At 41.3% G+C, this 27,363-nt stretch overlaps 1 protein-coding gene across 2 annotated transcripts in view; it reads right to left on the bottom strand.

Moving 5' to 3' along the window:
- The window catches only part of LOC108058261 (band 4.1-like protein 4), a 63,369-nt gene that overhangs the window by 24,183 nt on the left and 11,823 nt on the right, over window positions 1-27,363 (bottom strand). For both annotated transcript variants that reach the window (XM_070216514.1, XM_070216513.1), the window contains exon 2: window positions 12,455-12,612. In XM_070216514.1, coding sequence (XP_070072615.1) covers window positions 12,455-12,538 — 84 coding nt within the window. In that variant the 5' untranslated portion in view covers window positions 12,539-12,612. The remainder of the gene's footprint in view (window positions 1-12,454; window positions 12,613-27,363) is intronic.

Here is a 27,363-nt window from a genome sequence, read left to right on the forward strand (position 1 = left end):
TTTGTATTCGTTTTTACTTTCTTCTTAAAAAGATAAATGCTCTAAATGCCTTTCTAAATAAATAAATTTTTTTATGAACTAAAACCTTTCAAAATGTTTTTAATTTCTCATTTAAACCCCTAAAAACTTCCCCCAAAATCCGGTGAATAAGTGTATTAATCTTCATATGACAGCACATTCCCATCAAAAGGGTCGAGTTGAGTTGATTTTTGCATGAGCTTCGGCTACAGGACGAGTAGTCAGGGATTCATGTGCGTGTGTGTGTCAAAAACTAATTGCATTTGTGCCTGTGACTGCATTAGATGACAGTCGTTAACAGGACGAAGTGACACAGTGACAGTGAAGTGACATCGGCAGTGGCAAAGTGAACGTGATGCTGCAGTCGGGCAGGACATCCACATCCTGCAGTCCTGCTGCTCAAATTGCATTACAAATACGTGAAGTGAACTTGGGCAAGGACATTAAAACAATGGTCTGTGAAATTTCCTAGACAAGTCATGTCCTTATTGTTGTCCTCCCTTCGCCAGAAAGCTCTTGTTCATGCTTTTACCATAAAACAGAAAACACAAAACACGAGAAGACGAGACGAGGAAAAGTGCATTTTAAAAATGCATAAGAACCATGAGCGTTCATCATATTGTCGGTTGGTTGTGAGAAGAAGCGTTTACTTAGCGAGAAGAGGAGCTAATAATGCATGTGCACGTAAATGGAATTCCAGATGAGGCGAGTGAAATAGTATCCCTTAAAGTGAGGCATCTCTATCGATCCAGGGATATTGGATTCCACTTCCAGAACTTCCTCTTTAGGAATCCCAACTAATAGACCGCCCCCTAAATAACACCCGTCCTAATGAACTAGTCTCATTCAGAGCCTAAGTTATGGCCAGGAATCAACGTAAACACGTAAGGACCGCAATTAATCACAGGGGTTTTGCCGGAAAAACTTGTGCAAACAAAAGTGTTTTGGGTCCCAAAAGGTTTCCCCCACACAACTCACTCACTGACAGAGTTCAATAAATTAGATTTTCCCCGAGAACCAGAAACCAGTGACGTAGATGATGTCTGGGGCATCAAAGGATGAAGGCTGTCGATGATCCTGATGCTGACAGCGCAGGATGGAAGCGGAGTAGGAAAAAATTAAGGAGACGCCGGATGTGCCTTGCGATGATTATGTTGATGCTAATGATGATTAGGTCTTTGGCTAAAATGTCTTAATCAAATTATGCTTACTTTGATGTTGCTGGAAGGACCTCCAGCCCCCGACGTAGCCAAAGGACATCGAATCCTGGCCAAGTACACTTAATGAGCTTACATTTTTCGCCACCCCCTGCCTCTCAACCTCAATTGCCTCTGCTTTTCTTGTCAGCTGACGGCAACACTAAAGCCGGAGAAATAAGGAGGAAGTTTTTCGCCATGCAACTTAATTAGAGAACGCCAAGTGGTAAACCGGAAAATATAGCACACATGTCTGGCCACCAGCCAACCCCCGAATAACTCCCCCTTTTTTTCGCCACCCTCGGGGGACACTTTTTGGGGGTGAAAAGTAAAATCCCAGCATCGCGTTTTGGCTAAAACGTAATCTTGGCAAACTTTAACGACGTGACTAACCCAATTTCGGCCTTTTGCGTGCCCAGAAATCCGCTTTAACATAATTAACACACATGCTTTATGTTGCCAAAGGATGGGTTTCCTGTCTGAAACTACTTGATATCAACTTGGGTTTATCTAAAACAGGAGTTACCTGAGTTCAAAGACCCAAAAAAGTTTGAAATAGTTTTAAGTAGCAAGTTTAATAGTTCAAAGAAATGAAATAGCTGACCTTTAAAATGCACAGCATACTTTTGGGCACCTTTTAAAGTGATTTTTAAAATCTAGTGGTTTTTAAAAAAGTTTACTTTGTGATAGAAAAATTAATAGAAAGTTTAATAGCTCAAAGAAAATTAATAACTGGCTTTCAAAAATCACACAATACTCTTAGGCCCCCTTTTAAGTGATTTTTAAAATCTTGTGGTTTTCATAGAGGTTTAGTTTTTTAAATACAACATTTTTCTTGTAATATCCAGACCAGCTAGATTATATCCTATTTCCTGTGTAAGCTCATTTGCCATCTCTTAAACTGCAAGGCGGCTAAGAAGAAATGCCAGCTTATTGCCCTTGCAGAAGGAATAAAAACAAAGCTGGCTGAAATGGAAAATAAAAAGCAAATTCAAGTCGCCGGCAATGAGGGTCAGGTCAGATGTTGGAAACAAAGCTCGGCATCTGCTCCCAAAAGGTTTCGCCATCCACCGGGTCGTATACTTATTGCCCTCCATGTTGTGTGATTTGTGTGTGTATATATGTGTGTTTTTAGCCTCTCCAATTGCATTGTGCGTATAATTGCGATGCTTGGCTTAAACGTGCGCTGACCTCTGACAACAAAAAATACACACAACACTCGGTGGAAAAAGCTGAAATAAAAAAATAAAAACAGATGCAGAAGAGAGCTGCATTCGTTTGTGTTTATAACGGCATTATGAGTCTTAAGCTCAGGGCACAAAAATGGAAGAAGTAAAAATAAAAGCCAGAAAAAGCAAACAAACGGGGCTAAAACAGAGGGAAATGGAGAAAAGGACAGAGAGCGAGTGCAATGTCACAGACAAAACGGCGACAAAATGAAAGAAAAGCAATGCCAGCAACATCGTGTCGTCGTTATGCAAAAAAAAAAAAGAAGGCAGCGCTTCCAAATGCTAAAGCAGATTTATAACCCCCCTTTTCGGGGACCCAGATCCACCCTGCCTGCTCATCCCATATTGGCGCATCTTCACCTAACTGAAAAACACATTCAACAAACGAGATTTGCGTAATTCCTGCAGCTCAGCGCCGAGGAGAAGGTTTTTCGTCTCGTCTCCTCTCGTCTCGTTTCGGTTTTTGTTGTTTTGTTGTTTGCCGGTTGCTTGTTCTTCGCAATGTTTGTTGTCAGACTGTTGTTGTTGTTGCTGCTGCCTTGTGAGATTCCTGTGCCGTGTGCTGGATACCCTGCACCAGGTGGGGATTGGGTCGATAACTCAGGAAGTCAGCTGCTTCTAGTGCTTTCTTTTTCTTTTATAAACTGTATAACCATCAATTGTGTATAATAACCATCTTTGTGTTTGGATTTTTTATGTTATATTCATACTAGTGCTCTAAAACAGTATTCTAAAGTTAATTTAATAATTTAAGTTTCTAAAAGATTTCCTTTATAAGCTGGTAAACCATCTAATAATATGTAGTAGTACCATTGCATTTTACAAATTATTAATCCTGTTATTAACCTTTTTTGAATTATACATGCATATTTTAGATCTGATAAATTTTAATAATATGTATTTTTAATATTAATACTAATTCCATAGTTTCATAAAATTAATTTATAATTCTTAGGTCTTCACAATCTTATTAGGAATGCTGTTAGGAAGAATTAAGAATTTTAGGAAAAATATTTTGCTTCTTTTTACTATTGAATCTCTTTTAGAATAATGTTTCCATCGTAGAAACCATTCCTGCTTTTGATTTCTAATCACCTATTTTCTAAGATTTTCCGACAGATATCCATCGAGAGTATCCAGAAGTTAGTTAAGTTCCCATTAGTTTCACTCAGCTCCTTGTTCCGCAGCTGCTGGCAGTTCAGAGACGTCGCTGTCTGTTTACGAGAGTTTTATTTCGCATGCCACGCCAAACAGCAAACGGCAAACTGCAAACGGCACAAAGCCTGACAATGCTAGATGCGGATGGCTGGGACTCAGCCTCTGACTTTGGCTCTGACTTTGGACTCAGGTTCAACATTCAGTATTCGGCATTCAACATCCACATCAAGTATTCAGTACAAAGCATCGCATCAGCATCAGCTTTAGCCTCGCTTTTGGCTGCGGAATCAGCTTTTGGCCTTAGCTGCAATATGAGTTGTGGGCACTAGTACCACTGGTACATCATCGTCATCGTCACATAGCGGCACTTCTTATTCTGTTTTTCCAACTTTTTTTCTTTTTCCCCTTTTTTTTGCGGCATGTTTGGGCTGTTTTTTCTGGGTTGCAGTCGCCTGTCGTCGGTTGTCGCATCTTTCCGGCACATAACTTTTTTTTGGGACTCGGATTCTCTTTGAGGATAGCTTCCTTTGCAGTGCTAATTCGAAGCTCTGGGCCCTGCTATCGATGCATCTGGGCGTTCTACTCTCGCCAGTGAAATATTGCACGTGCAACTGTTCAGATGTTCAAACTGTTCAACTTGTCTCGCGCTTTTCCGGCTTTTCCGGCGAGAGCTACGACTTCCGCCGCAGAGGCATCACTTGCGTTTTCCGCCACGGCAATCGCAATCGCACGACGTCTGTGCAAATGCTGGATATCATTGTTTGGCTGGCAAATATTTCTGCGCTTATCCAACGGTGTACAGAGACCAAGAAATGGATGTCTATTTGTGCACTACAAGAAAACTATCGGGGTAGGAGTATAAAGAAGGACCAATAAAGGAAGGAATGACATAAAAATATAAAACCGAAATTTGGAAAGAAATAAATCAAGTAATATAGGAAAATAATAAAAAAGGTATAAAAATATTAAACATAAAAATCTTTTTTTTTTGTCTAATCATTCCAGGGAATTCCCCCTTTTTATTCAAGGTGTACAAGTTTACGCTCACCTTGAATTTCTTTGGCGCTTTGTTCGCTGGCCCATTCAAACGCTTGGGCAAACAAACGGCGGAGCCAACTGACAGCAAAGAAGTCGGGATTCCAGGGGTTTCTGGGGGTCTCTGGACGTCGGACCACCAGGTGAGTGAGTTATCTGATGGCCGTCAAGTTGGACCGCCTGCCAACCACCCACCAGAAAGCTGGCCACCCGCTGATGTCTGTCCGTTCTGTATTTGCGTTTAAAGTTTTTTTGATTGAATTGTTGCAAATTGTTTGCAAATCTATTTCGCCGGTCTATCTCCCCATTCTCCGCCTCTGCCTCAACCGATTGAACAATTGCTTTTTGTCTTTTTGTCTGGGGGCCTTTCGGCTTTGCGGCCACGCAGATACTCGTATTCAGATATTCAGATATAGCCGCCAAGTCAGCCAGTCGACTTGACACTGAGTTATGGTTCTGACAGCTGCGAAAGGCAACGAGCGGACGCAAAAAACTCTTGGCCAGTTTTGGCTTGGCTTTCGAGTTTCTGTTACCGAATATCTGAATTTCTGTTTTCCGTTTCTTTCAAGGGGCGCTTTGTTAATCCTATTATCCAACCGAAGCGCAACTTCAGCAACAGATAAAGTAATTACCCCAGCTGCCCCGAAAAATGCCAGGCGCAAAAAAAAGGGCAACGCCGGAAAACTGTTTCGCTGAGCCTGGCAAAAGAGGTAAAACATTCGGGGCTTTTGGGTCTAACCTTTTGCCTCTTATTAATTACGTCATTTAAAACGCTTGAAAGGGGAGTATTTGAAATTTTGAATTTCGCTTAGGCTTTCTCTATTTTCTCTACAGGGAGCAAAAATATTTCCCTATCTAAGTAACTAATATTGTGGTAAATATTGAATTTTAAGATATTAAAAGGAAACTATTTTAATATTTAGTTCCCATTAAAATTGGAAATTATAATTAATGTTGTAGAAAATATTGAATTTTAAGATACTAAGAAAATTTTATTAATATTTAGTTCCCATTTAAAATGTAAATGATGATATCATACTGAAATCATTTGTTTCTCTGCCCAAACATAACACAGGTCAACAAAATGGACTTTATTAAAAGGTGCAGGCCTATTGGCATTAAAACATGTTAATATAGACGTATATAAGCATTTCTGCATACTTAGTTTTCGCGTTTAACGGGTGGTATTTGGGCAATCGCGGTTTGAAAAAAATAGCAACATTTAATTTTTTGATTTAAGATATCTTCGAGGGTCTGAGCTCAGTTGTAATAATACCTTTGCCAAAAAATTGCTTAGATGCCCTTCTACATTATTGCACTTAAGGTTCCATCATAATTTGAGTCAATCACAGCCTATGAGCCATTGAAGTAATTTGTTCACCTCTATTCCCAACCAACTTGATGCGGTGAACACGCTTAAAAAAATACAAGGAAAAATATATGCCCTAAAATATTTTACAGGCATCTAGAGGCGTCTTTCACCGAATTTTTAAGACAAATAAGACCATTGTACGTCGAAGGATGGAATTTATAGAATTTTTTCCGTAAGAACTTAAAAAGTAACAACTATTTTTAAATCCCATTTTACATAAATATCTGACACATTCGTAAAAATGCGCCTTTCAATTTGGTTAGCAGTAGGCGAACATAGACAAATTATATTTTTAAGGGGTTAATATGCCTTAAAAAAAATCCCCACCACAATTTTAAGGCGACGCCACTGTTATCTTTAAAAAGCCTACTGTGTAAAATCACGACAAACTCGTTACGTAAGAGTGACTCTAAAATACTTGTTACTTTTCCCATTCTTACGGAAAAAATTCTATAAATTCCATTTTTCGAAGTACAATAGTAAGATTTATCTCAAAAATTCGGAAAAAGACGCCTCTAGATGCATGTAAAATATTTTAGGGCACATATTTTTCCTTGTATTTTTTTAAGCCTGTTCACCGCATCAAGTTGGTTGTAAATAGAGGTGAACAAATTACTTCAATGGCTCATAGGCTTTTATTAACTCAAATAATGATGGAACCTTAAATGCAATTATGTAGAAGGGCATCTAAGCAATTTTTTGGCATAGGTTTTATTACAACTGAGCACAGACCCTCGAAGATATCTTAAATGAAAATATAAAATGTTGCTACTTTTTTCAAACCGCGATTGCACAAATACCACCCGTTAAACTCGAAAACTAAGTATGCAGATATGCTTATATCCGTCTATATTAACACAATTTAATGCCCATAGGGCTGCACCAAAAACACTGTTGGCCTGTGTAATCCATTCGGTGTATCTTTACCGTTATTAAACATTTGCCATGGAAATGCAGCCATTTTCATTTTCATTCCAACTTCATGGGTCAAATCAATGGCCTGGCCTTGGCAAATGGCCCAAATTACCGTCTATAACTGCTAAACCTGGCCGACGTTAAATTTAAGCACACACAGATACTGGGATAGCCATGGATACACAGTTGGGGATTGGGATACAGGTGTGGGTGCTGAAATCTAGACGCCGGCATTTATTTAGCCATTAAACACGCTTCATGGGCTTTGCTTATTTTCATTTTCATTATCAATTTGAGCGAGCTCTGTCCGGTTTTTTGAACATGAAGCGGAATAGCAGTATTGCGGGGGGAGACTGTAAAAAAGCTTTTAACTTAATTATGTTGGCCATAAACTGCAGGTTTATTTCGGCCAGCAATGACGCGAGCTGTGAGCTGCGAGCTGTGGACTCTAATTAAATGTCGCTCGGGGGCCTGGCCAACTTCTGGCCCCAACTTCAGCTCTAGACCTCTAGATTCGTACGTATATGGCAATTTCGAAGTGTTTGCTCGTGAAGCACTCGAACTAACCATTTTCCATTTCGGCCTGTCATTGTGGCCGGTGTGAAGTGAACTGAGCTCAAGTGCCGTGGAATGATTTACATAAATTCTCCAATCAGTGCTGCCATTTTGTCCTCTTTCCGGACAGATCTGTCCTTTTTTTAACGGGTTTATCCGGAAAAAATTTCAAACATCCCCTATCCGGAAATCTGTCCTTTTTTCAAAAAAAAGGTCTTGAGTGTTATTTTTGCCAGTCGAAAGTGTGTAAACCTGTTTTTATATGCTAAAACGCCTTTTTAACCATCAATCTAACAGTTCGGCATTAAAAAAATAATTATTTTTACAAATTATCAATGAGACGTAAAGCAGTCGATGGATTTTCTATATAGTACGATTTTTTCTGTAGCAAAAAAAGGGGAAAACACTTTAAAAATTTCTCAATTTTTACTCTCTGCTTTTTTGTCAGAAAAAAATTTCAGATTTTAACGACTCTTAAGGCCGGTTTCTCGAGTCCCTGTCAAAGTCCCTGACAGCTATCTGTTCGAAAAAGTTAAATACCAGATAAACTGTTCGTAAAAGCAAATCCGCTTTCTCGACTGCTTTAATTTATCTGAACGAGAAACAATTACAGAGTGCTGTTAACGCACAGAATTGTGCTGTGAAGCGCAAAAAATGGCATGCTTCGATTATTTTATCAGCTGTTTGGGTATAATTTTAAGGAAAAGTCAGCTGTGATTTCGTTTCTTCTTCTTAGTTGGCTTTGGGAAATCAGCTGTCATTCTATCGAGTCGAAAACGCTTAACAGGGACTCCGAGTCCCTGTCAAAGTTAGCTCTCACATTTATGCTCGAGAAAGCCAAAATGCCTTAGCAGGGACTTTATCTGTTCGAGAAATGTTAGCCGGCACTCGAGAAACCGGCCCTTATTCGGGTTTGACGCAGATATGGCATTTTTTTGTATTACCAATATAGTTACTTGAAATGCTTTTATTATTTTAATAATTTTAGATTATTACGTATACGCACAAAAATTAACCATGGTAAAATGATCAAACAAAGAAGGAAGTGAGTCGGGCGCAGTAGGTCATTACATAATTGAATTTAATATAAAATCCATTTAAATTAAGTAATTATATAACCCATTGGTAAAACAGAAAAATGGAGGCGCATTTACTTTTGTCCCTTTTTTTGTCCTTTTTGAAAATTTTTTGTCCTTTTTTTCCCTGTTTTTTTTGGCTTATCTGTCCTGTTTTTCAAGCTGAGTGATGGCAGCACTGTCTCCAATGGCACCCTGTATTGACAGAATCAAGCGCTGGACAAACAATGCCCACACACTCCGCTTCGGAGCGGCTTTAACCGTTAAGAAATAATTATATAACCTTATCCAGCAATAACAAGCTTATGCCATTTTGGCCGCAACGCCTCGAGTGCCGATCTGCTTGGGAGCACTTGAAAAGTGGCCGAGTCCAAGCCCCCCGACTTTGCTTTTTAACCAAAATGTCATTAGCATGGTAAGCGTGATAAATGGCCCGCAGACTCACAGATTCCTGGTCTATATGCTCACGTAGAGTTCCCCAAATCCCCCGGTCTTTAGTCGTCTGGGCATGAAGTCGTCAAAATAATTTGTCACAGTTTTGCCAGCCTTTAAGTGACTGGTCTCCAGGGTCTCGATTTCGGTTTCGCCGGGTTCAACTCCATTTTTCAGACTTACGTCTCGGGAACTTTAAGATCTCTTGGAATTTTTGTGTGAGACCTTTGCTAGGGGATTTTGTAAGAATGCTTAAGAAACCAAAAACTTTGTATTTATGGGTTTTCGATTTTAAACTCTGACTGTTTGTATAAATCTATTAACTTCATATTAATTATAAGATTTTCATTTATTATACAGTTTTTTTTTTAGTTTTGTTTAGTATTTTATCTTATTTTTATAAACCTGCAAGTGTTTTACCTAATTGTAATGACTATGAGCTTTGTATATATTTATTTATAGGCGAACATATCGTAGTACCTACTTTCTATAATATAATACAATTGCTTTTATGAAAGAGTTCACAAACTACATATCTTTACGTTGTCTTTGTTATTTGAAATTGTAATTTTTTGACATTTAGCTTTTCATTATGATTATTCCTTTTTATAATAAAGCCCGATTAAATTAATTACAAAGCTTATATTGTCATTTTTGTGGCTTTTGTTTCCAAGCTGCTTATGAATTAATTTTCAATTTTTTCGTTAGTTAAATTAGCTTACATGTACTACATATGTATCTAAGCTTAATAAAAATAATTCCATAGCCGCAAAAAAAGTTAGCAATTAATAAATCCCTTTATGATTCAACTAAATTAATTCCGAACGAATTTCATTCATAACTTTGTGGCTTTTTATTGGCGGGTGTATCTGTTTGAATTTGTTTGTTTGCCGCTTGTCGACTTAAATTTAATCCGCAAGATAACGCATTCCGAATAATCACTCATACGCAACGTTTGGCGCAGCTCTTGTCGTGGCCATGAAATATCGATTACGCAACTGCAGAGTGGAGATGTGAGTACATACATATGTATGATGTATGTATAGATGTGTGATGCAGCATTGACTGACTGGGCGCCAAATGAAATGCAAAACGAGTCAACCGCATAGTCTGCTCTTCATCTCCCTTTTTTCTTTATATAAATCTCTATACGTACACGGAAAAATGAGACCCCTGATTTATGTAGATAACGTGTAGATAGATAGTATAATTATATACGTATGTTATTAGTTATAAAGAATATGTGTCATTATTTTGATATAATCCATGTCCAATCTTATGACTGATCATTATGATATCATATTTTTCTCGCTGTGTATATCTTTAGCCACCTTCCCCCAGCTTTTGTCTTTGATGGCAGACTGCAGCCGTTTGGTGGCTTTAAGTGCGTGCGCTTAGTGCCATCGGCAGCCGTCAAAATCAACACGGCCCAAACGACAACGTCGCCGTGGCAATTTGACAGACAGTCTGCCTTTGGCCCAAGTTACCTTTCTGCCCTCACTCCCCAGTCTTTTGGTCTTTTTAGTCGTGTAAATAAAATTACGTTTTGAGGCTGGCGGCCACACGCATTTTTTGCGCTGCCTTTTTTGCATATCAGACCATCGTCATCGCGGCTCTTTGAGTTTTCATTCATGGCTGGGCTTTCGACGTTGTTTGTCGTGGATTTTTTCCTGGGTTTTCGGAATTTGTCGGCGAGTCTTTTATCAATCATGTGGTGACTCGAGGTGACTCGCCCCGACCCGCCAATAATGACAAGCGATAAGTTGTGCCAGCTATTATAAGTACTTGCTCTCTGTCCAGTTTTTTTGTATATTTTAAACTCATTAATGGCTGCAGCCACTTGGCCACGCCCCCTAATGCCAGAGCCCCCGGCCATTTAGGCCGAGATCTTGTAAAATTATTATAAATCTCCCCTGATGAGCTGTGATTATTAGCGTTTTACGTGCTCCAATTTCTGCACAAGTTGCCAGTTGCAACACACGCCACCAGTTTCTTGTGTCATTAGTCAGTTCCCGGAAAGGCTGAACTAGTCGCCTGTCGTCGTGGTTGAGTTCCCGATTCCCCGGGTTCCCCGATTCCCGGTCGATCAATCAGGCGGCAGGCTGCCACGAAAAGCCCGTGGGCCACTCACGCTCAACTGGTCCAATTACCCAACATGCACAACGCACATCCAACCTATATGGTATATATATAGTATAGTATATATCTGCATAATTAACTGGCGGCCCTTCAAGTCACTGCTAATTATGTCGCAGACCTCACATGCACTTCGCATTAAAGATGACAAGAATTTGCATTGAATACGATCGGGCATCGTGTCGTAGTTGAACCTTATCTCGCTTGAAAATCAGCCGATTACACTGAATTTAACCTTCAACGAGGTTATTTTTGTGACGAGTGTTATCTAGATTGTTTAAAAATTTCATGGGGAATTTCTTTATTATTTTTGCTATTTTCAATAATATTTTTAGGTCAGTCAATCAATATTTCAATCAATTCCAAATTACCCCGAAATGACTTTTTTGATCATAGTTTTATGGCTATTTGCTGCTTGTGATTTATCCACAATCGATATGTTCTTGATGTCATCGAACTATTTTATAGCATTTTAATGAAATTTCCTCCGAACATTCATAACTGATTTATGACCTCGATTTCGTTCTCGTTCTCAGAATCGCAATCAGAATCGTAATCCGAATATTTTTCAATTAAAAGCCAGAGAGACAAATACAAATATGCTGCGACTGGGAGTTTCCTTTTTCATTTGGATTTTATTGGGACAAGATTTTGCAAAGGTTTGCTGAAATCAAAGAGCAGACAACCAGGCCAGCCAGTCAGCCGGGTGGCGGAGAAGAATCACAACAATTTATTTGATTTGCCCGCACCATGATGCCAACTATGAGATGGCGTGCAAAATCAGCACAATTTTTCCCAGCAGAGCTGAGTGGAGGAAAATCGAGACGGAGACAAAGGGATGCGCTGCCGCCCAAGCGACCCATTTAATTTGGCAAACGTGAGCAGTTTTAAGCCAAGAGACATGGAAAATCCAGCAGACAGCTGTGGCGATGGACGTGTGAATGATGACACTTTGCATGTTTGCCAAGTCACAAGGCCCCGCACTAAATATTGATGAGGATGGTGGAGGTGTAGCTTTGGCACCCCTAAAAATCCGAGGCACGTGCAAAGTATGCAACACTTTTTGTGGCCACAAAACGCTCATCATGATGATGATGATGATACATCATCAGGGGTGAAAGCAAAAGAGTTGAATGTGTTTACCTACACAGAATGAAAAAATCATATCATTTTGATATGAAAAATTGCTACATTTGGTATTTTAAAACAGTATTTGTATAACTTTTCTGAATTGATAAAATATCAAGTTGATATGCTTAAATTGTAAATTTGACCTTAATCATATCGATATTTTTCTATGTGAGGGGTAAAAGGAATATGAGGAGAACTCACCTTGATCTCGTGTATAAACTCGGTTTCATCCAGCAAATTAATGCGCACGGACATAATCCGCGATGGGCGACAAAGGCAGTTCATGTTTGCTTTGGCCTTGCTTCTTCCTTCGCCCGTTGACAAGATTAAGTATACGCCGCGGTGTCCCCTGGCATTTTCTGCAATGAATGGAAGAGATAGAAAGTGGCAATTAATATCGTGCAGGTAATTAGCTAGCAATTAGTGGGAATGCAACTGCAACGGGCGAAACAGGTTTTTCTTGGTTTTACTACTCGCTTTAGTAAGTAGCAGAAATCTCTGGCATTTGAGCGTAGTTAAAGCCACTAGGCCTTGTTTTAATAACTCTTTTGGCTCTGGCGTTTATCTGGCTGACAGATCAGCGGCAAAGGCAACATCATCGCCATCATCAGCCGAAATGACAGTCCAACTGTCAGCGGTTGCCGCTCCCTAGTCGGGCATTATCATTATAATTTTATAATTGCGGTTGTTTGCCGGCGATAAGTTTAATATGCATGAAGTGGAAGTTGGAGAAGCGGAGAAGAATCACCTACGGCACACAGCTCATACAACGCACACACAACATATACAGCACCAACAAAGTCACTTAAGCGGATTAGTTAAAGGGCTCTCTGTTTCTGTTTCTCTAGTGTGTGTGTGTGTTGGCCAAAAGCAGATTATGTCATTAGAGCCATAGAACAGGGCCCCCGGGAAAAGGAGGTAGAAAGGTAGGAAGCGCCGGGCTTTAGCCTGCCATCATATCGGTTTAAAGCCATCATGACGAAATACGCGCTACAGTGGAACCTGAATCAGCGGACAGCGGAGAAGCCCCCACAAGAAGAAATGCGGCTGATAAAGCACTCCGGTTCTAAGCACACTTAAGTATGATGGACAACTGCATGTGACGCCCCCGTAAAGCAATGACTAACATGTTAAGATTGTGTTCCTGCTCAAAATCGAAACCGTAACCGAAAAAAAAGAGACTACGCTAAAGACCAACATTTCAATCGTTGAGCCCGTCAAATTAGTTTGAGCCCCAAACAAAATAAGTCTGCTGCTGATATCTCTCGGCAACTTCACACAACATTCGCCGACACTCACAGTTGGATTGGAGAAAGAAACAAAAAAAAACAGAAAAAAGCAGGGAAAAGAGTACTAGTACGCCTTTTGTAGCGGCTGCAACTACAAAATAATTAATGTGCACTCGCATAATGAAAGGCAGCCAAGTCGGCAAACAGGCAAAGGAGCAGCTGAAAAACATGCCAACTTTTCACACATTTCACATGGCCAGACCTCAAGTCTGTTGTTTTGCATACACGGTTATAAAAGCGCTGTACACCCCAAAAAAAAACTTGATATGTAACGATGATCGATTTCACGTTATGTGGTATCAATTTCGAGTTTGTACTTCTCGCTCTACCACTATTTTTCGAAGTCAGAGAATCTCCGTGAAGGAAAGAAATATTACACGGTAAAAACGATACCATGCGCATATCAATTTAACCGCGAGGTGTTTTTTTTGTGTGTAAGCTGAAAGCACCTAAGCGATTTAGCAATTGATCAAATGGTTCTATATATTGACTCCAATCAGCTTAATAAATTTTGATTTTAAAATAATATAATCATTTTACAAAAAAAAATACCCTAGTAAATGGTTTTTTTTTTCTGTGTAGCATAGCAGAGCGCAGATAGTGGCTGCCTGCTTTTTGTGCCCCTGCTTTCATTAGACGCTAGTAGCTGGCACATTTCCCACTGCCTGGCGCTCATTACACTAATGAAATATTATGCCTAATTAATGGAAAGTCGGCTGCCAAGTTGACTGACATCTGTCATACATCTGTCTTTAACTTGGTCACTCTGTCAACGCAGCAGAGGCAGCAGCATGAGCATCTGAATCTGAATCAGCATCAGCAGAAACATCAATTAAAATGCATACTCCTCTTAATGACAGCCACTATGAATGGAGAATGGAGAAGGCAGAACGCAGAATGGAGAATGCACTGCATGTAATTTTAATTGCAGCCAAACGCATGCAACAACAAGTTCATTCAACTTGGCGGCACCACCCACCCAACCACCCACAAGTGGCAGCGCCCCAACGCACAGCGGAAATTACAATTTACATTTATGTGCCGCACTTTTACGATGGCATTTTCCACATTTCCCTTCAAATTTAATACTCATCTCGTTAAGCTCCCGCCTAGAAATTATGTACATTTAAATGGAAAGCAATTTGCGTGGCCATAAACTAGGATTGATTCATGGCCATGTTCGTGAGGTTCCAGGCAAACACCTTTTTGGAATTTCTCAAATATCAAATGCTGCAGGCCATGTTCTTTGGGAAACGATAACTAAAAGCTTTATGTTGTACCTGCTATAAAATATGATTTTCTATTTAAAGAGTCACAGAGAGGAAACTATAAATGGCTTATTGGTGTTGTGCTGGTATTTGAATATTACATTTTTATAAATTCTTATTTAATAAGAAGCACAGGTTTCTTCCCTTAAAAAAACCAAACTTAAATCACAAATGTTCAACAAATGTCACAACTTTGGCCAACTCAACCGCAAGGCCATGTGCGAATGGTTTCCCCGAAAAATCCCGCCACCACACATATGATAAATATGCCATTGATCGATTTTTGAGCAGGGCTTTCCCTGCTTTCCCCCTTCCTCCCTCGCAGCGTTTTTTTCATGACACTGGGGAAATTTATCGCCTGGCATATTTATAGCGTCATATCTTTATGCCCGAGCCTGTGTTTACAGGACATCATCAGCATCAGCAGCGGCAGAAGCATCGCCTTCTTGAGCCAGCGACACCCTCATAATTTCTTTTCCCATCAAATTTATCACAGCAGCAGCAGCGGGCGGTGGGCGATGTGGGCGTGACTTTTGGCCAAAACCCCCATTTTCAACACCCCCCTCCTTCCCACCCCTGAAAAAACTTGGCTTGATTTGTGATAAAGTGCGTGTGGCATTTGGCAGAAACCACCCGTCCTTTTCCCTATTTATCAGACGAAACTTTGCTTTCAATTTTCCGGGGGATTTTACTACTTTCTTTCCCATCGCCGGCTCTTTATTTTTCCTCTTCTTTTTTGGCTGGCATATTAATAATATTTCCACTCCTCACATCATCATAAACCCGGCTCCCTACTTTCATTCATTTCAGCTTTTCTTTGCCTGATGGACGGACGGGCGTATCAATAACTGAAAATGTCTCAAACAGCATTTTGTCATATTTCAATGGATCACGGGGTCCTATCCTTCCTTAGCCGATTTTCCCCGATTTTCCCTCGATTTCGCCCCCCTTTTTCTGACATTCTTGCCATTTTATGTTTGCGGAAGTAACACCCATCCAAACAGCCAAGGCGAAAGGCAAACAAACTTTCAGCACATCCATCTGGTTAGGGCAAAAAGTGGAGGTTTTTGGTCTGATTCTGGTTCTCTGGATTCCCTGGCTAAACGAAATTATTTATTACTTGCCGTGCTGTGTGCGTAGAAGCTGCTGGTAATGATGATGAAAAACGTGAAAGCATCGAAGAGTGCAAATGGCAAAAAGGTGAGAAATGTAGGGGGGGTTTTCGGTTGAGGATTTGGATTCGGAAGGATTGCCCAACCTCATCAGACATGAACATGAACATGAACCTGAACCAGTGCCAGACTTTCCTACTCTCTGACTTTAATGATGATTAAATGCGCGCCGGCTTTCGGGCATTAGAGGCAAATATTCGTAGGTATTTCACAAAAAGCCTCCTCTCGGGGGCACTGATTTCCTCGTCTTTTTTTTAGTTGGCTGATTTGACTACGAAGTGGGGCTTATTGGTTTCGGGGGCGTCGGGCAGTGAGTTGTAAATAACTCTCAAATGAGCTGGAAAATTGAAGCCAAGGGCAAAGGCATTTATTTCTCTGCTAGTCTGCAAATGACTGAGAGTTAATGGGAGGTGGGCATGCGACGGCTTCAGGGAAATTCCAAACTGACAGAAAGGGTTCTCGGAGATGCGTATGTGTACATCTCGAGACTCTAGCTCCCCAACAATGACATAATCCCCCGTACAGAATTAGTTGGAAAAATACATTCCCCATTCGAGGGCACCACTCGATGCTCCTCTCGAGATATGCGTGCGCAAAATTACTTAATATTTGTTCACGAGTTAGTCCCAGTTAGTCGCGTCTCTGAGTTCTCTGACTCTGGCGCTAATTTCCAGGAATTTACTTTGCTAGCCCGGCTCATTTCTTCAGAGCAATATGCATGGCCAAAGGTGCACTGGAATAATAAGGCATCTCTGTGAAATCATATAAAATATTCTATTTAAAGAAAAGGAAAAACTCCAACACTTATATATAATTTACAAATCATTTAGCGAATTTTTTAATTTTCTCTGGAAAGGTTTGTATTCACATAGAAAAAACACGTAGCGGTCAAATCGATATGCACATGGTAAATTTCTGGCAAGCAGTGTGACAACCTAAGTGAGAGGGAGCAAGAAGTACAAACTGTCTCAATTCGAAATAGAGCGAGACAGGGATTAAAGTTACATGACCTGGTTTGTTGCTTACATTTCGAGCATATCAAGTCAAATTTAAGACCACATGACGTAAAATTGATCATCGTTTCATTTAATGTCATTTAATTGTTTAATTTCAGATTCATTTTTTCCCAGTGCATATGCTTAGCCATAGTCACAGACGTGGCCACAAAAAACGGGCAAAGGCGAAAGCAAAGGCAAAGGCAAGTTGGCAATCCGCAGGCGGGCATACATTTTACAGCCACCTCACACACAATTGCCACATAACATATGGTCCAAAGGGTGGTGGCTAGGGGGTGGTAAAGGGGTACAGGGGGTGGGGCAACTGGGCGTGGGCCTTGGAATACCTTGAGGCATTTGCAGCAATTAACACGGTCGACGGCGTGTCTTGGCGCCCACTTTCAGGCCAGATTCCCTGATTCCCTGATTCACTGCCTCCTGCGAGTCTTGAGTTTCTTTCTCACTTACATATTTGGCACGTAATGAGCCTGTGGAGCCGGAGACGGCAATTGGGATTGGAACTGTGACTGTCCAAGACATCCAGACAGGCTCTAATTGCATTGACGCTTGTGCCATATGCCACATGCCCCTTGCTCCGCTGATTGAGTTGCAGTTAATTATGCCTCGCTGGCATTTCGATGATTTTAATGATTTGTAGCGGTTTGCTGGCAAATATTTTGCCATATTCCTGCCCCCTTTAAAGTCACGTATCCCTGGTCTCCGGTTTTTTTCGTATTCAGAGTCCTTCCGACTGTCGAGTGCAATGACACACAAGATTTTTGCACCGTGTGCTGCATGAGTATTTATTTACAGTTGCAACAACGACAGCGACAGCTGCCTCCAATGAATCAGCGTGTGTCGCCGTGTGTGCGTTAATATTTAAGCGGTTGCATGGGAACTTGTTAACACCAGGCAGCCAGCCATCTAGCCAGCAACCCAGACCCAGAATATCCAGGCCCAGAATCCCAGTCCCAGTCCAGACGATACGAAAACCAAAGCCAAAGCCCAGACGGGCGACAAGGGAGCGGGCTTATCGAGGGATTCCAAGGGGGTGGCACCCAAAAGGGCTCAGAGGAAGAGGAAGGTGGCTAAAATGGTGGTAGAAAAGGGGGCCAGAAAACGGGGGAAGGAAGCTGCACGGCTACGTGAGTGATTGTCAAGTGCTTGACGCTGCAGACAAATGAAATTCGCTTAAAGTGCGCCACAGCCGCAGTCGCAGTCACAGTTGCAGTTGCACTTGGATATGCTGCACAGGGTTCAGACTGGAGGTAAAGCTGTACACTTAAACAAATCATGTTTTTTTGAGTGTAAGGATTACCTACTAAAAAACTCAAATTATTTACTTTGTAAATATATTAAAAATATAAGAATTATTAAATACTTCGAACTAGTTAATAATGTATTTTTTATAGAGTTACCAGATTAATATATTTAATTTATCTCTTCTATTTCGAATTGAATTCTTCAATAGTTAAGTTGCCTTTTATCTACTTTATTTATAAAAATATTTCTGAGTTTTTTAGTTTACATATTTTTCTTCAAGTGCATTTATAGCCTTAGTTCGAGCCGCGTCTGTTCTGTGGGACAACTTGACTGGCTGTCTGTGAGGGGGCGTGCCTCAAGCAAAAGTTGAGGCATGTTCCTGCATACCCAGCAGTGTTTGCACTCGAGAAGTATGCGGTTAAGTAAATACTTGATTACATGGACCGATTTATAGCCGGCATACCCTTGGTATTTGTATTTAAGGGGTATGCTTCGTGCGGTTGTGGCCGAAGGTAACGTCATCATTCTTGCAACAGAATTCTCCCCCAGCACTTGTGTATTTTCTTTTGTGCGGAAAAAAATATTATAAATAAAGAAGAAAAATACTTTTTTCCAGCTTTTTCTTTTTCTTTAATGAAGGATGGCTTGCCGGCGAAACTGTAAAATAGAATCAACCCATTCGTCATGTGGCGGAAAATGCATTTTATTTTCTATTCGGTCTGGCAGATGCGTGAAAATTGCTTTATTTTTAATGACTCCCCGTCCACCGAGGGGCAACTAAATGGGACAGTTGCATTTGCATAGCTCGCATTCCTCCGAGATACAATGGAATCCCAGGCACTGCAGTTCAGGTGGGCGAATTGGGGGAGTTTCCCTGACTTCACTTGGGTTTCGCTGCATGTCATTAACTTTATGAGTGCTTAAATGTTGCAGATTGCAGACGGCAGACTGCAGACTGCAGCTCAAGGTAACGGAAACCGCAATTGCAGTTATGAGGCCAAGCTCCCGGGTAAATTACCAAGATTATTCTCCACCCCTCCTTTTCGATTTACTGGTAGCGGCAATTCTCCAAAGTGTTTCACTTGCTGCCAAACAATAAACCAGGCCACCATAAATTTTCCTACGCACCGAAATAGAAATGCAAAAATAAGAGTGGGCATGGGTCCTACTTTTATACCTCCCAGATCCACAAATACTGCCACCTTCCGGCACACGTGTTACAAATTTTATATGAGCAAACAATTTCTGGGAGCAGAAGAAGCACCGGAAGTGGGCGGAGGGAATATAATATAAGCGCCGCAACAGATAAAGGAAAATACCCACTGAGGAGTCAGCTGCTGCTGCTTCTGCTGTCGCCTGAAAGGCATTTTTATATATGCGCACAGGAAAAATGTCGTAAAAAAGTTTTACGATCAAACATTGCACTTTATGTGCTTTTATGTAAAATTACCGTACAACATTGGCAACATTGTCAGCTGAGCTGTAAAAGTAGCAGGAATAGCAGTAATAGAACAGCTCGAGGAGACCAGGATGAGGATGAGATGGATCCAAAGTGGAGGAAGGTGCCACTGGCGGTGCCCCAATCCACAATCCACCAGGCAATCAGGCAAAGTTGCCTTGTGGCCGGGGTAAATCCAATTTACTTATTTGAGTGACTGTTTTCTTCCACCTGCTGCCTTTCGCCTTCCTTAAATTCAAATTCCTGGGAACTATGGTACATAAGTTATGGCTCCAATTAGCCGCCACGCTTTAATTGATGTTTAACCACGAAAACGCACCCAAAAATCTTGTTTTTATGACACTTCATCTTGCATTGAATTTGCCCTTCATTTATGGGCCAAAGCAAAAGGGCTTTGCTGTCATATCAGCGTCTTTTCAGGCGGTCAAGTCGAGTCATAAATTTTATGCCAGGGGGAAAAGGGGGGGAGAAGGTCCCACAGCCATTAGCACACATTTATGCCAAGCCATAAAACCTCTCGTTCTTGGCCAAATCAAAAGTGTCAAATGGCAAAGCTCATTTGCACATTAATAAGAATTTTATTTAAATTCTCCCTCAGCGGAAAACGGTTCGATGTACTACGTACAATATGATAGCACAACAGGTTTCGTTTCATTCGATTGACCCATTTCTCGGATTCTCAGAAGAATCTCCAATCTCAGTCGAAATAGAGAAAGAGAATCGGAGAAAGGTGAAGCACCACTCACACAAAGCTTGAATGCGGGTCAGAAATGGTGAATCAATTTGCATAATTTATAAGGTGAAAAACGAGTTGGCTAACTTTCATTCACATAATCACCGCAATTAGGCAATCCGATTAGATTACACTCTCGAGAAATGGAGACGAAATTCTTTATAAGGTGGCCAGAAGAAATGTTCATATGATATGATGATCATTGATGGGGTTCTTTATTTAATTCGGAAATTAACATTTATTAGGTAGTCAGAAAAAATCTATATAATCAGATTCTTCATTTAATTCGGAAATTGATACTAGACTATAAGAAGTTGTACCATTAGATAATATTATAATCCCAAGACTTAAATATAGTAAAAACTGCGTTAGAATGCTTTTCAGAAAGTTACCCCTCGTGAGTCATTTAGAACCCTAGTGATAAGGAATCCCCAAGGCTTAGTCTTCGTTTTAATTGGGCACATGTCAGTTGTCCAAGAACCATAAATAAGGAAGAAGAAGTGCATTTGCAGGGGGTGTTTAGCTTTTTAGGGGCCAGTGGGCAACCTCAGATTGATGACAGTCGAGAAGAACCGCAGACAGTTCGAGTGAAGCCATCATAAAAACAGATCCCTTTATGGCATTATGCGATATAAATTTAATCAACAAATTGGACGATGGCAAACAGTGGCAAACACAGTTGGATTTCCTACAGGAAAATTGTAAATGGTGAAACGGCTGGGAAACGTGGTCAACGCCACGCAAAGTTGAAAATGCCTTTGGGGAAAAAAACGGGTCAGCAGACAGTTCAGTTTAGGCCAGGACAGACCAGTAAAAAATGTCCCTCGTTAATGTATTTAATTGCGGCAAATGGGAAAAGTAGAGCAAGTGCCGAAGGATGGCCAAATATTTACAGACGGCTGGGTTTCGTTTCGTTTTGGTAACGGATTTCGGTTTCTGGTCGATGGTCTCTGGCTTTCGTAGGCCATAATGAGCCGGGGATTGGGATTTCGGTTCCTGGTTTCCAGACCCCTCCCTCCCTTCGGCTACGACTCAATTACAATTTGCATGCCGGTTGTTTGCGGCACTCAAGTTGTTTGGCCCTTCCGTATTTCACCCACCATGTGTTTGAGTTAAGCGTTCGTTTTGCGGTTTGTTTAATACACTTTGCCGTGTGCTGCACTTGAACACGGAAATTCAAAGTACAGTGAAGCCAGATGAAGGAAAATTGATTGACACACAGAAATCCGAAACCTGAGTGGGAATACCTCAACCGATGCCACACGACGCTTCTTCCAGAGTGTAAATAATCGACTGGCTTCGTGTTGTGCGGTTTATGCGTTTTACTTAATTACCTATTTGAAATTTTAATGCCCTTTGATGTGGCTTGGGATGTGGATGTGGATGTGAATGTCTGCTGACTGGCATTTTCCCTTCGATTTTCCAGTCATTTTCCATCCTTTTGATGTGGGCGACCGCCTGACACTCGTTTCCTGCCCATTCCCCAGTCCGCAGATTCCGATTCCCTGTGTCGCGTGTAGATAAACTCATTCCGGCCGTATAAATCAAAATGCAATTTGTTCTGGGCCAAAAAGGGCAAAAGCTAATAACTAAACAAACTGCGGGCCAGTAAATCAACGGGTCTCACGATAAAGCACAAGACATGGCCTTTTTTTATGCCGCTGCCAATGATGTTGCCCAGATGATTATGATGTAGCATAGTTGTTCTTCGGCTTATTGCGGATGTTGCTAGGGCTTTCCTATCCCTATAGGACGTGTATCTTGTAGGTAGACCAGCGGCGTGTTGCCAATAATTTATTGGCTGACAAAACAAATTCATTATGAAATGATAAGCCCATGAAAATTGTCATGTTTAGCACGATGATCATGATGATAATGATGATGATGAGGCGGCAGCTTGGCAAAGAGAATATTCACCACTATGGCAACTTGACAAGACGTTGGACAAGAAAAGGGAGTTTGAAATTAAAAACTTAAAAATATAAAGAAGCTTTAAATCGATTTTTAAAAAAGCCTGGCGCTCGCATTTTTACAGATTTAAAAAAAGTGTTAATACCATTTTTTTGTGTTTGCTAAAACCTTTTGAAATGTGGAAGAAAATTTTTAAATTTGGCAATCCATTAAAAAGTTCTGAGCAAAAATATAAACAGCCGCTAGATGACGCTAGTAGCTTTGACGACTGCATAGCTCTATCTCCCTCACACACCCTTTAGTTGAGTAACGGGTAACTCATACTCTTGTTATCTTGTGAATTTTTCCAATTAACTTTACAAGTAGTCGGAAAATTGTAAAAAATATATGGTTATTAAACACAATATGATTTATGGACTTTAACTAGGATTTATGGACACTATATTTCCAGACACTTTTCAACTAATTCAGAGTATGGCCCCGGCTACGAGAGAACCCTGCTAATTTGCAGCTTCTGTTAGAAAGGCGAGTTATTACCCAACACATCATGCTGGCACATCCTCAAGAAGCCCAGTCAGTCGGAGAATCCAGCTGAAAACTGCTGGCGGTGACAGTAACTGGTAAACAGTTACACCAATGTCAATGCCATTCCCATTCGAAGTGGAGCCCCCCTTTTACTCCCGGCCAAGGTACCAGATCCCAGATCCAAGCTCCCAACTTCCAGCTTCATCTCTTCAGCAACAGCTCATAAAATGCCGGAATGACATAAAGCTGACAGGTAGTAGATTTTCAGCCGCAGCCCGCTGATTGCGGTTGCCACAGCTGCTCATCATCAGTTCTCTCAACTTGCAACTGGGATTCTAGGAGTTGGATGTTGGGCTCTTGCAGGCATTACAAGGCTTTAATAGACAAGCGCAGCGCAGAGCTGAATAAGATTAATGAAGCCGTTTAAAACGCTTCGGTTGTTTATCATCGTGCGGCATCCCTGAGCTTCTATAGCTTCTTTCCCCGGATTTTTCCTGGCCGCGGCTGCTGTGCCTAATGTGCTGGGTAGCCTCTATACCTCTCCACCTCATCAGCCCCATTCGACCATTAACCATTAGCCCGAGATGCCGACAGGGCTGCAATCGTGGCTAGCCGGGGCAACAGGCTGATAGCCGGTCACAGCCTTATTAAGTCGCCATAAACCATAAGCTCACGTTTGCCACGGCCGCAGCGAAATACGAAAATGTGTATAGGTACACTAGGAGAAAGTACCAGAAATAACTAAATAAATACCAAAATAACTTCCACCAGTTTATAGAATAAAATGGTTGCTTTTTAATCAATTTTATGTATTTTATTTATACATTTTAAGTTTTAAATATTCAATAATCTAGAAATAATACATTTAAGCATGTACAATTACTTGAAATTAAAGCAACGTACATTTGTTATTAAATTTGCAATATTTTTATCGTTGGAAAATTTATATAAATCATTAATTTTTATCTTCCTTGAATATTAAAATATTCATTTAAAATGCAACCTCTTCTCTAGGTTGGTATGTATTTTCCCCTGTGCAGGAGAAAAGTAACTTTTAATAAAGGCAACATCTGAGCCTAAGACACCGATGACTCCTACTGAGCCTGCGACGGCTACTCCTAAGACTCTGAAGTCTTCTGATGCTGATAAATGGCCGTGGGCGTGACCCAGCTAGTCTTTGATTAGCCTGACATGACCCAAAAAAGCCGAATGGCAGCGGCTCCACGACTCCAAGTTCAAATGGAAATGGCACTACAGTGGCTGCAATTAAACTGCTGCCCGGCCAGCGGACAGTGTCACCGATTTCTTGCCGCTTTTTGTCCGCCTGATGAGGCGTGCAGCATTTTGATGGGCGAACACGTAAGGCCTGACAATTCCGAGCTCCACGGACTGAATGGCAGAATGCCAGGCCGTCGGTGGACTGGCCGCATATATATATGTTTTATTGGTCCTAGAGATCTTTTCGGAACGATAACAAGTTTTGATTTGTTCGCCAAGGCAGCCGAAACGGGTTATGATTGACTGACTGTCGGACAGGCGACATTGGCAGGCGGATAAGCCGCAGTACCCGACTGGAAATGGGGATTTTCAAGTGTGCCTTTGGCTGCCACGGCAGGCCAACATAGTTTGTTATAAAATTAATGACCCTCATTTTGTATTCAAGTGTTATCGAAATGATTGCCAGTACACGTAGACACACAGGCCTATGGACGAAAAAAATATGGGTTTGGCTTGTAGTCCTATGGACTGCCAACAATAAATACGCAAATATTTGAGTACATGGAAATATGGGTTTCTTGGCAGCCAATTAAAGAGCAGCTTTTGAGGGCCTCATTAAAAGTATTTCTGAGTGCCATACATCAATGATAGCGGAATCAGAAGTAAATATTGTGACTGCTGGCTTGTAACGAATAAAATATAAAGATAAAATAAAGAACAGAATAACTCATGCAATTTTCAGCCTACTTACAACGCGAGTTCTTTAGCATTTTTTATTTAAAGTTTTATAGGGAGAAACATTAAAATCATTTGAGATTAAATCAAATCAGCTTGCCTTTCGAAATGCAGTATTTCCATTCATTTAACCTAAACGCGAATTCTTTAGCATTAAGTGATTTAACATTTTATGGGGCAAAACCGTGACCAACATTTTTATTATCGATCACGACTGATGGATGGAGATATTCACGAGCCCTGGAGAAAGCCCATTTTGGCACCTCAAGGTCACAGTTAATATTGCCATTTCTCACGTACCACGAGGCGTATGAGCACCGGCTAACAACCGTTTCGACACCTCATTTCACTGCATCCTACCACTGCCACAGTTACTGCCACATGTTGCATGCTCTTCTCGGTTTTCCGAGGCGTTGCCTCATGTAATTTGCTGGCCAGATAAATATCTGCAGCTTATCACGATGTCTTAAACATTAAACTGCCGCCTGGATGGCCGACTTGCATCCACCTCCGCCGATGCCGTTGCCGTTGCCGACTTTTCGTATCTGCAGCTGTTGATGGGAATAATTTATGTGAAGGTTAGTGGCGGGCTCACACGATGCAGGTTGCCCCACTGAATGGGAGGTGTTCGTAGCTACGGCTATAGCTTCAGCTATAGAGAGCCGATCCAGTTGGGGCACTTACTTTCACAAGTCAGCACGTGAGCTTGGCTGCAGCTAACGGGCGCACATTGTGCGGCTGCCTGACCTCATTTGTGGGCGCAATTTGCTAGGAAAATCTGTAAAAAATCTGTGGCAAGCTGAGTGAGCCGGCAGTAGTGGTGCATTCATTAACAACAAATTGTGCCCGAAATTCGCTTTAAATAACATTTTATGTTCGCGCACTGGCCGAGATACCGAGATATTCGCAACTCGCTGGACGGCAAACGCCTGCCCGCATTTTCATTACTTTATCTGTTTTTCATCTCGAGCCGGTCAAGTTGGCAATTTGGCAAAGCGTGAAATGGACAGACTCGGACCGCAAAAAACTGCTGTATATCTGTGGCAACAATAGCCGAAACTCAGTACGAAAAATAAGCCCCACCACAATGGTTTGGAGGTATACTGTATGTAGGTGCCGTGGAAGCGGCACGCTGGTTGCATGATCATAAATCTGCAGGTAGACAATAAATGCAATGATCTCCGCCTCTCTCCCCGCAGTCCCGTAATACCCATAATACCCCTCTTTCCAGCTGACTCTATTTGTGTCGAGACTTTGCACTAGAAATGTCAGCCTGGCACGGCATTCGTACCCTGTAATTGGGTTGGCGAGGCGGGAGATGATTAATCTGCCTAATTAGAGCAGTAACCATGTTACTGATGGCAGTAGGAAAACAATATAACCATTGTAAGAAATAGTCTTATATTTTATTTTTAGATTTTAATGCTAGCTATAGTGAACCACTAAATGAAAACAAATCAAATATTATATTATCACCCATATCATTTCATCTAGATTCCGTAAAAAACATCCCACAATTTATCTTTGCTGTTTGCACTTCTTGGTAAAGGATATAAACCGCTCGAAACTCCGCTGACCACCGAATTTCATTCGTTTTCTTTTTGGCTGTGATTCACGAGCTCCGGCCGCTGGGCATAAATCAGACGGCAGAGAAGTCTGGAATGAAATGCAGCAGAACGGAATGAAATGGATTGTGCAAATGTCTGCCGAGCTGAGCGGGGCTTAGCCAGCTAGCCACATGCTTCGGGCCATGTTCAGGGACCCAGAGAGCCGGGCTTCAAGGGGCGTGACATGTACGCACCTGCGATTCGAGGGAGGTGGGCATGGCTATTAGCCACCAACAGGTAGCCACGAGTAACCACCTCCAGGTGAGCCCATTGGCATGCCAATGAGGCAGGCGCACGTGCTTTATGCTAATTACTTGCTGGGAAATCGGGCGTGGGTTGTTCGTAGTCGGGAATATCGAACCAGACAATATTAAAACGCATTTGGAATAACTCTCAAAACTTGTTTATTTCATTATCGCTTTAGCTGTTTTTTATTTACACCTTCCGAAGGTGGTTTTACATGTAGTTTAATTAATGCGTTCACGATTAAAATGTATACATTACGAGATGTCGGGATGTTGAGATGTCGTGTGTGTGCTTTATGGCTTGTAAAGTTCGCTCGGAGGTAATTAACCGACTGACTGACTGGCGGACAGACATACGGACAAACGGACGGACAACGCTGCGTATGCTCGATGTCTCCCCGCTCAGTGAAAATTAACATCAAATGTCAGCCGAGTTTCGAGTTTCGAGCTTCGAGTTGCCGTGGCCAACTGATTAAAGTCGGAAAACTGTGAAGCGTTCTGAGGCGACGTCAGCTTATGGGTAATCATGTGTCCATGGACCCCAACTTGGGGAATTAGACATGCTGGCGGAGTTCAAGTTCAATTTGTGGATTTTTGTGGACTGCTCGGCGTTGCTTTTAATTAAAAGTAATGCCTTGCCATTTAGGCAAAATGTTTTTCCTCCGCTTTTCTTTTCCTTTTGCTATTTTT

The sequence above is a fragment of the Drosophila takahashii genome, chromosome 3R (genome assembly GCF_030179915.1).
Source record: "Drosophila takahashii strain IR98-3 E-12201 chromosome 3R, DtakHiC1v2, whole genome shotgun sequence".
NCBI classification, from domain to species: Eukaryota; Metazoa; Arthropoda; class Insecta; order Diptera; family Drosophilidae; genus Drosophila; species Drosophila takahashii.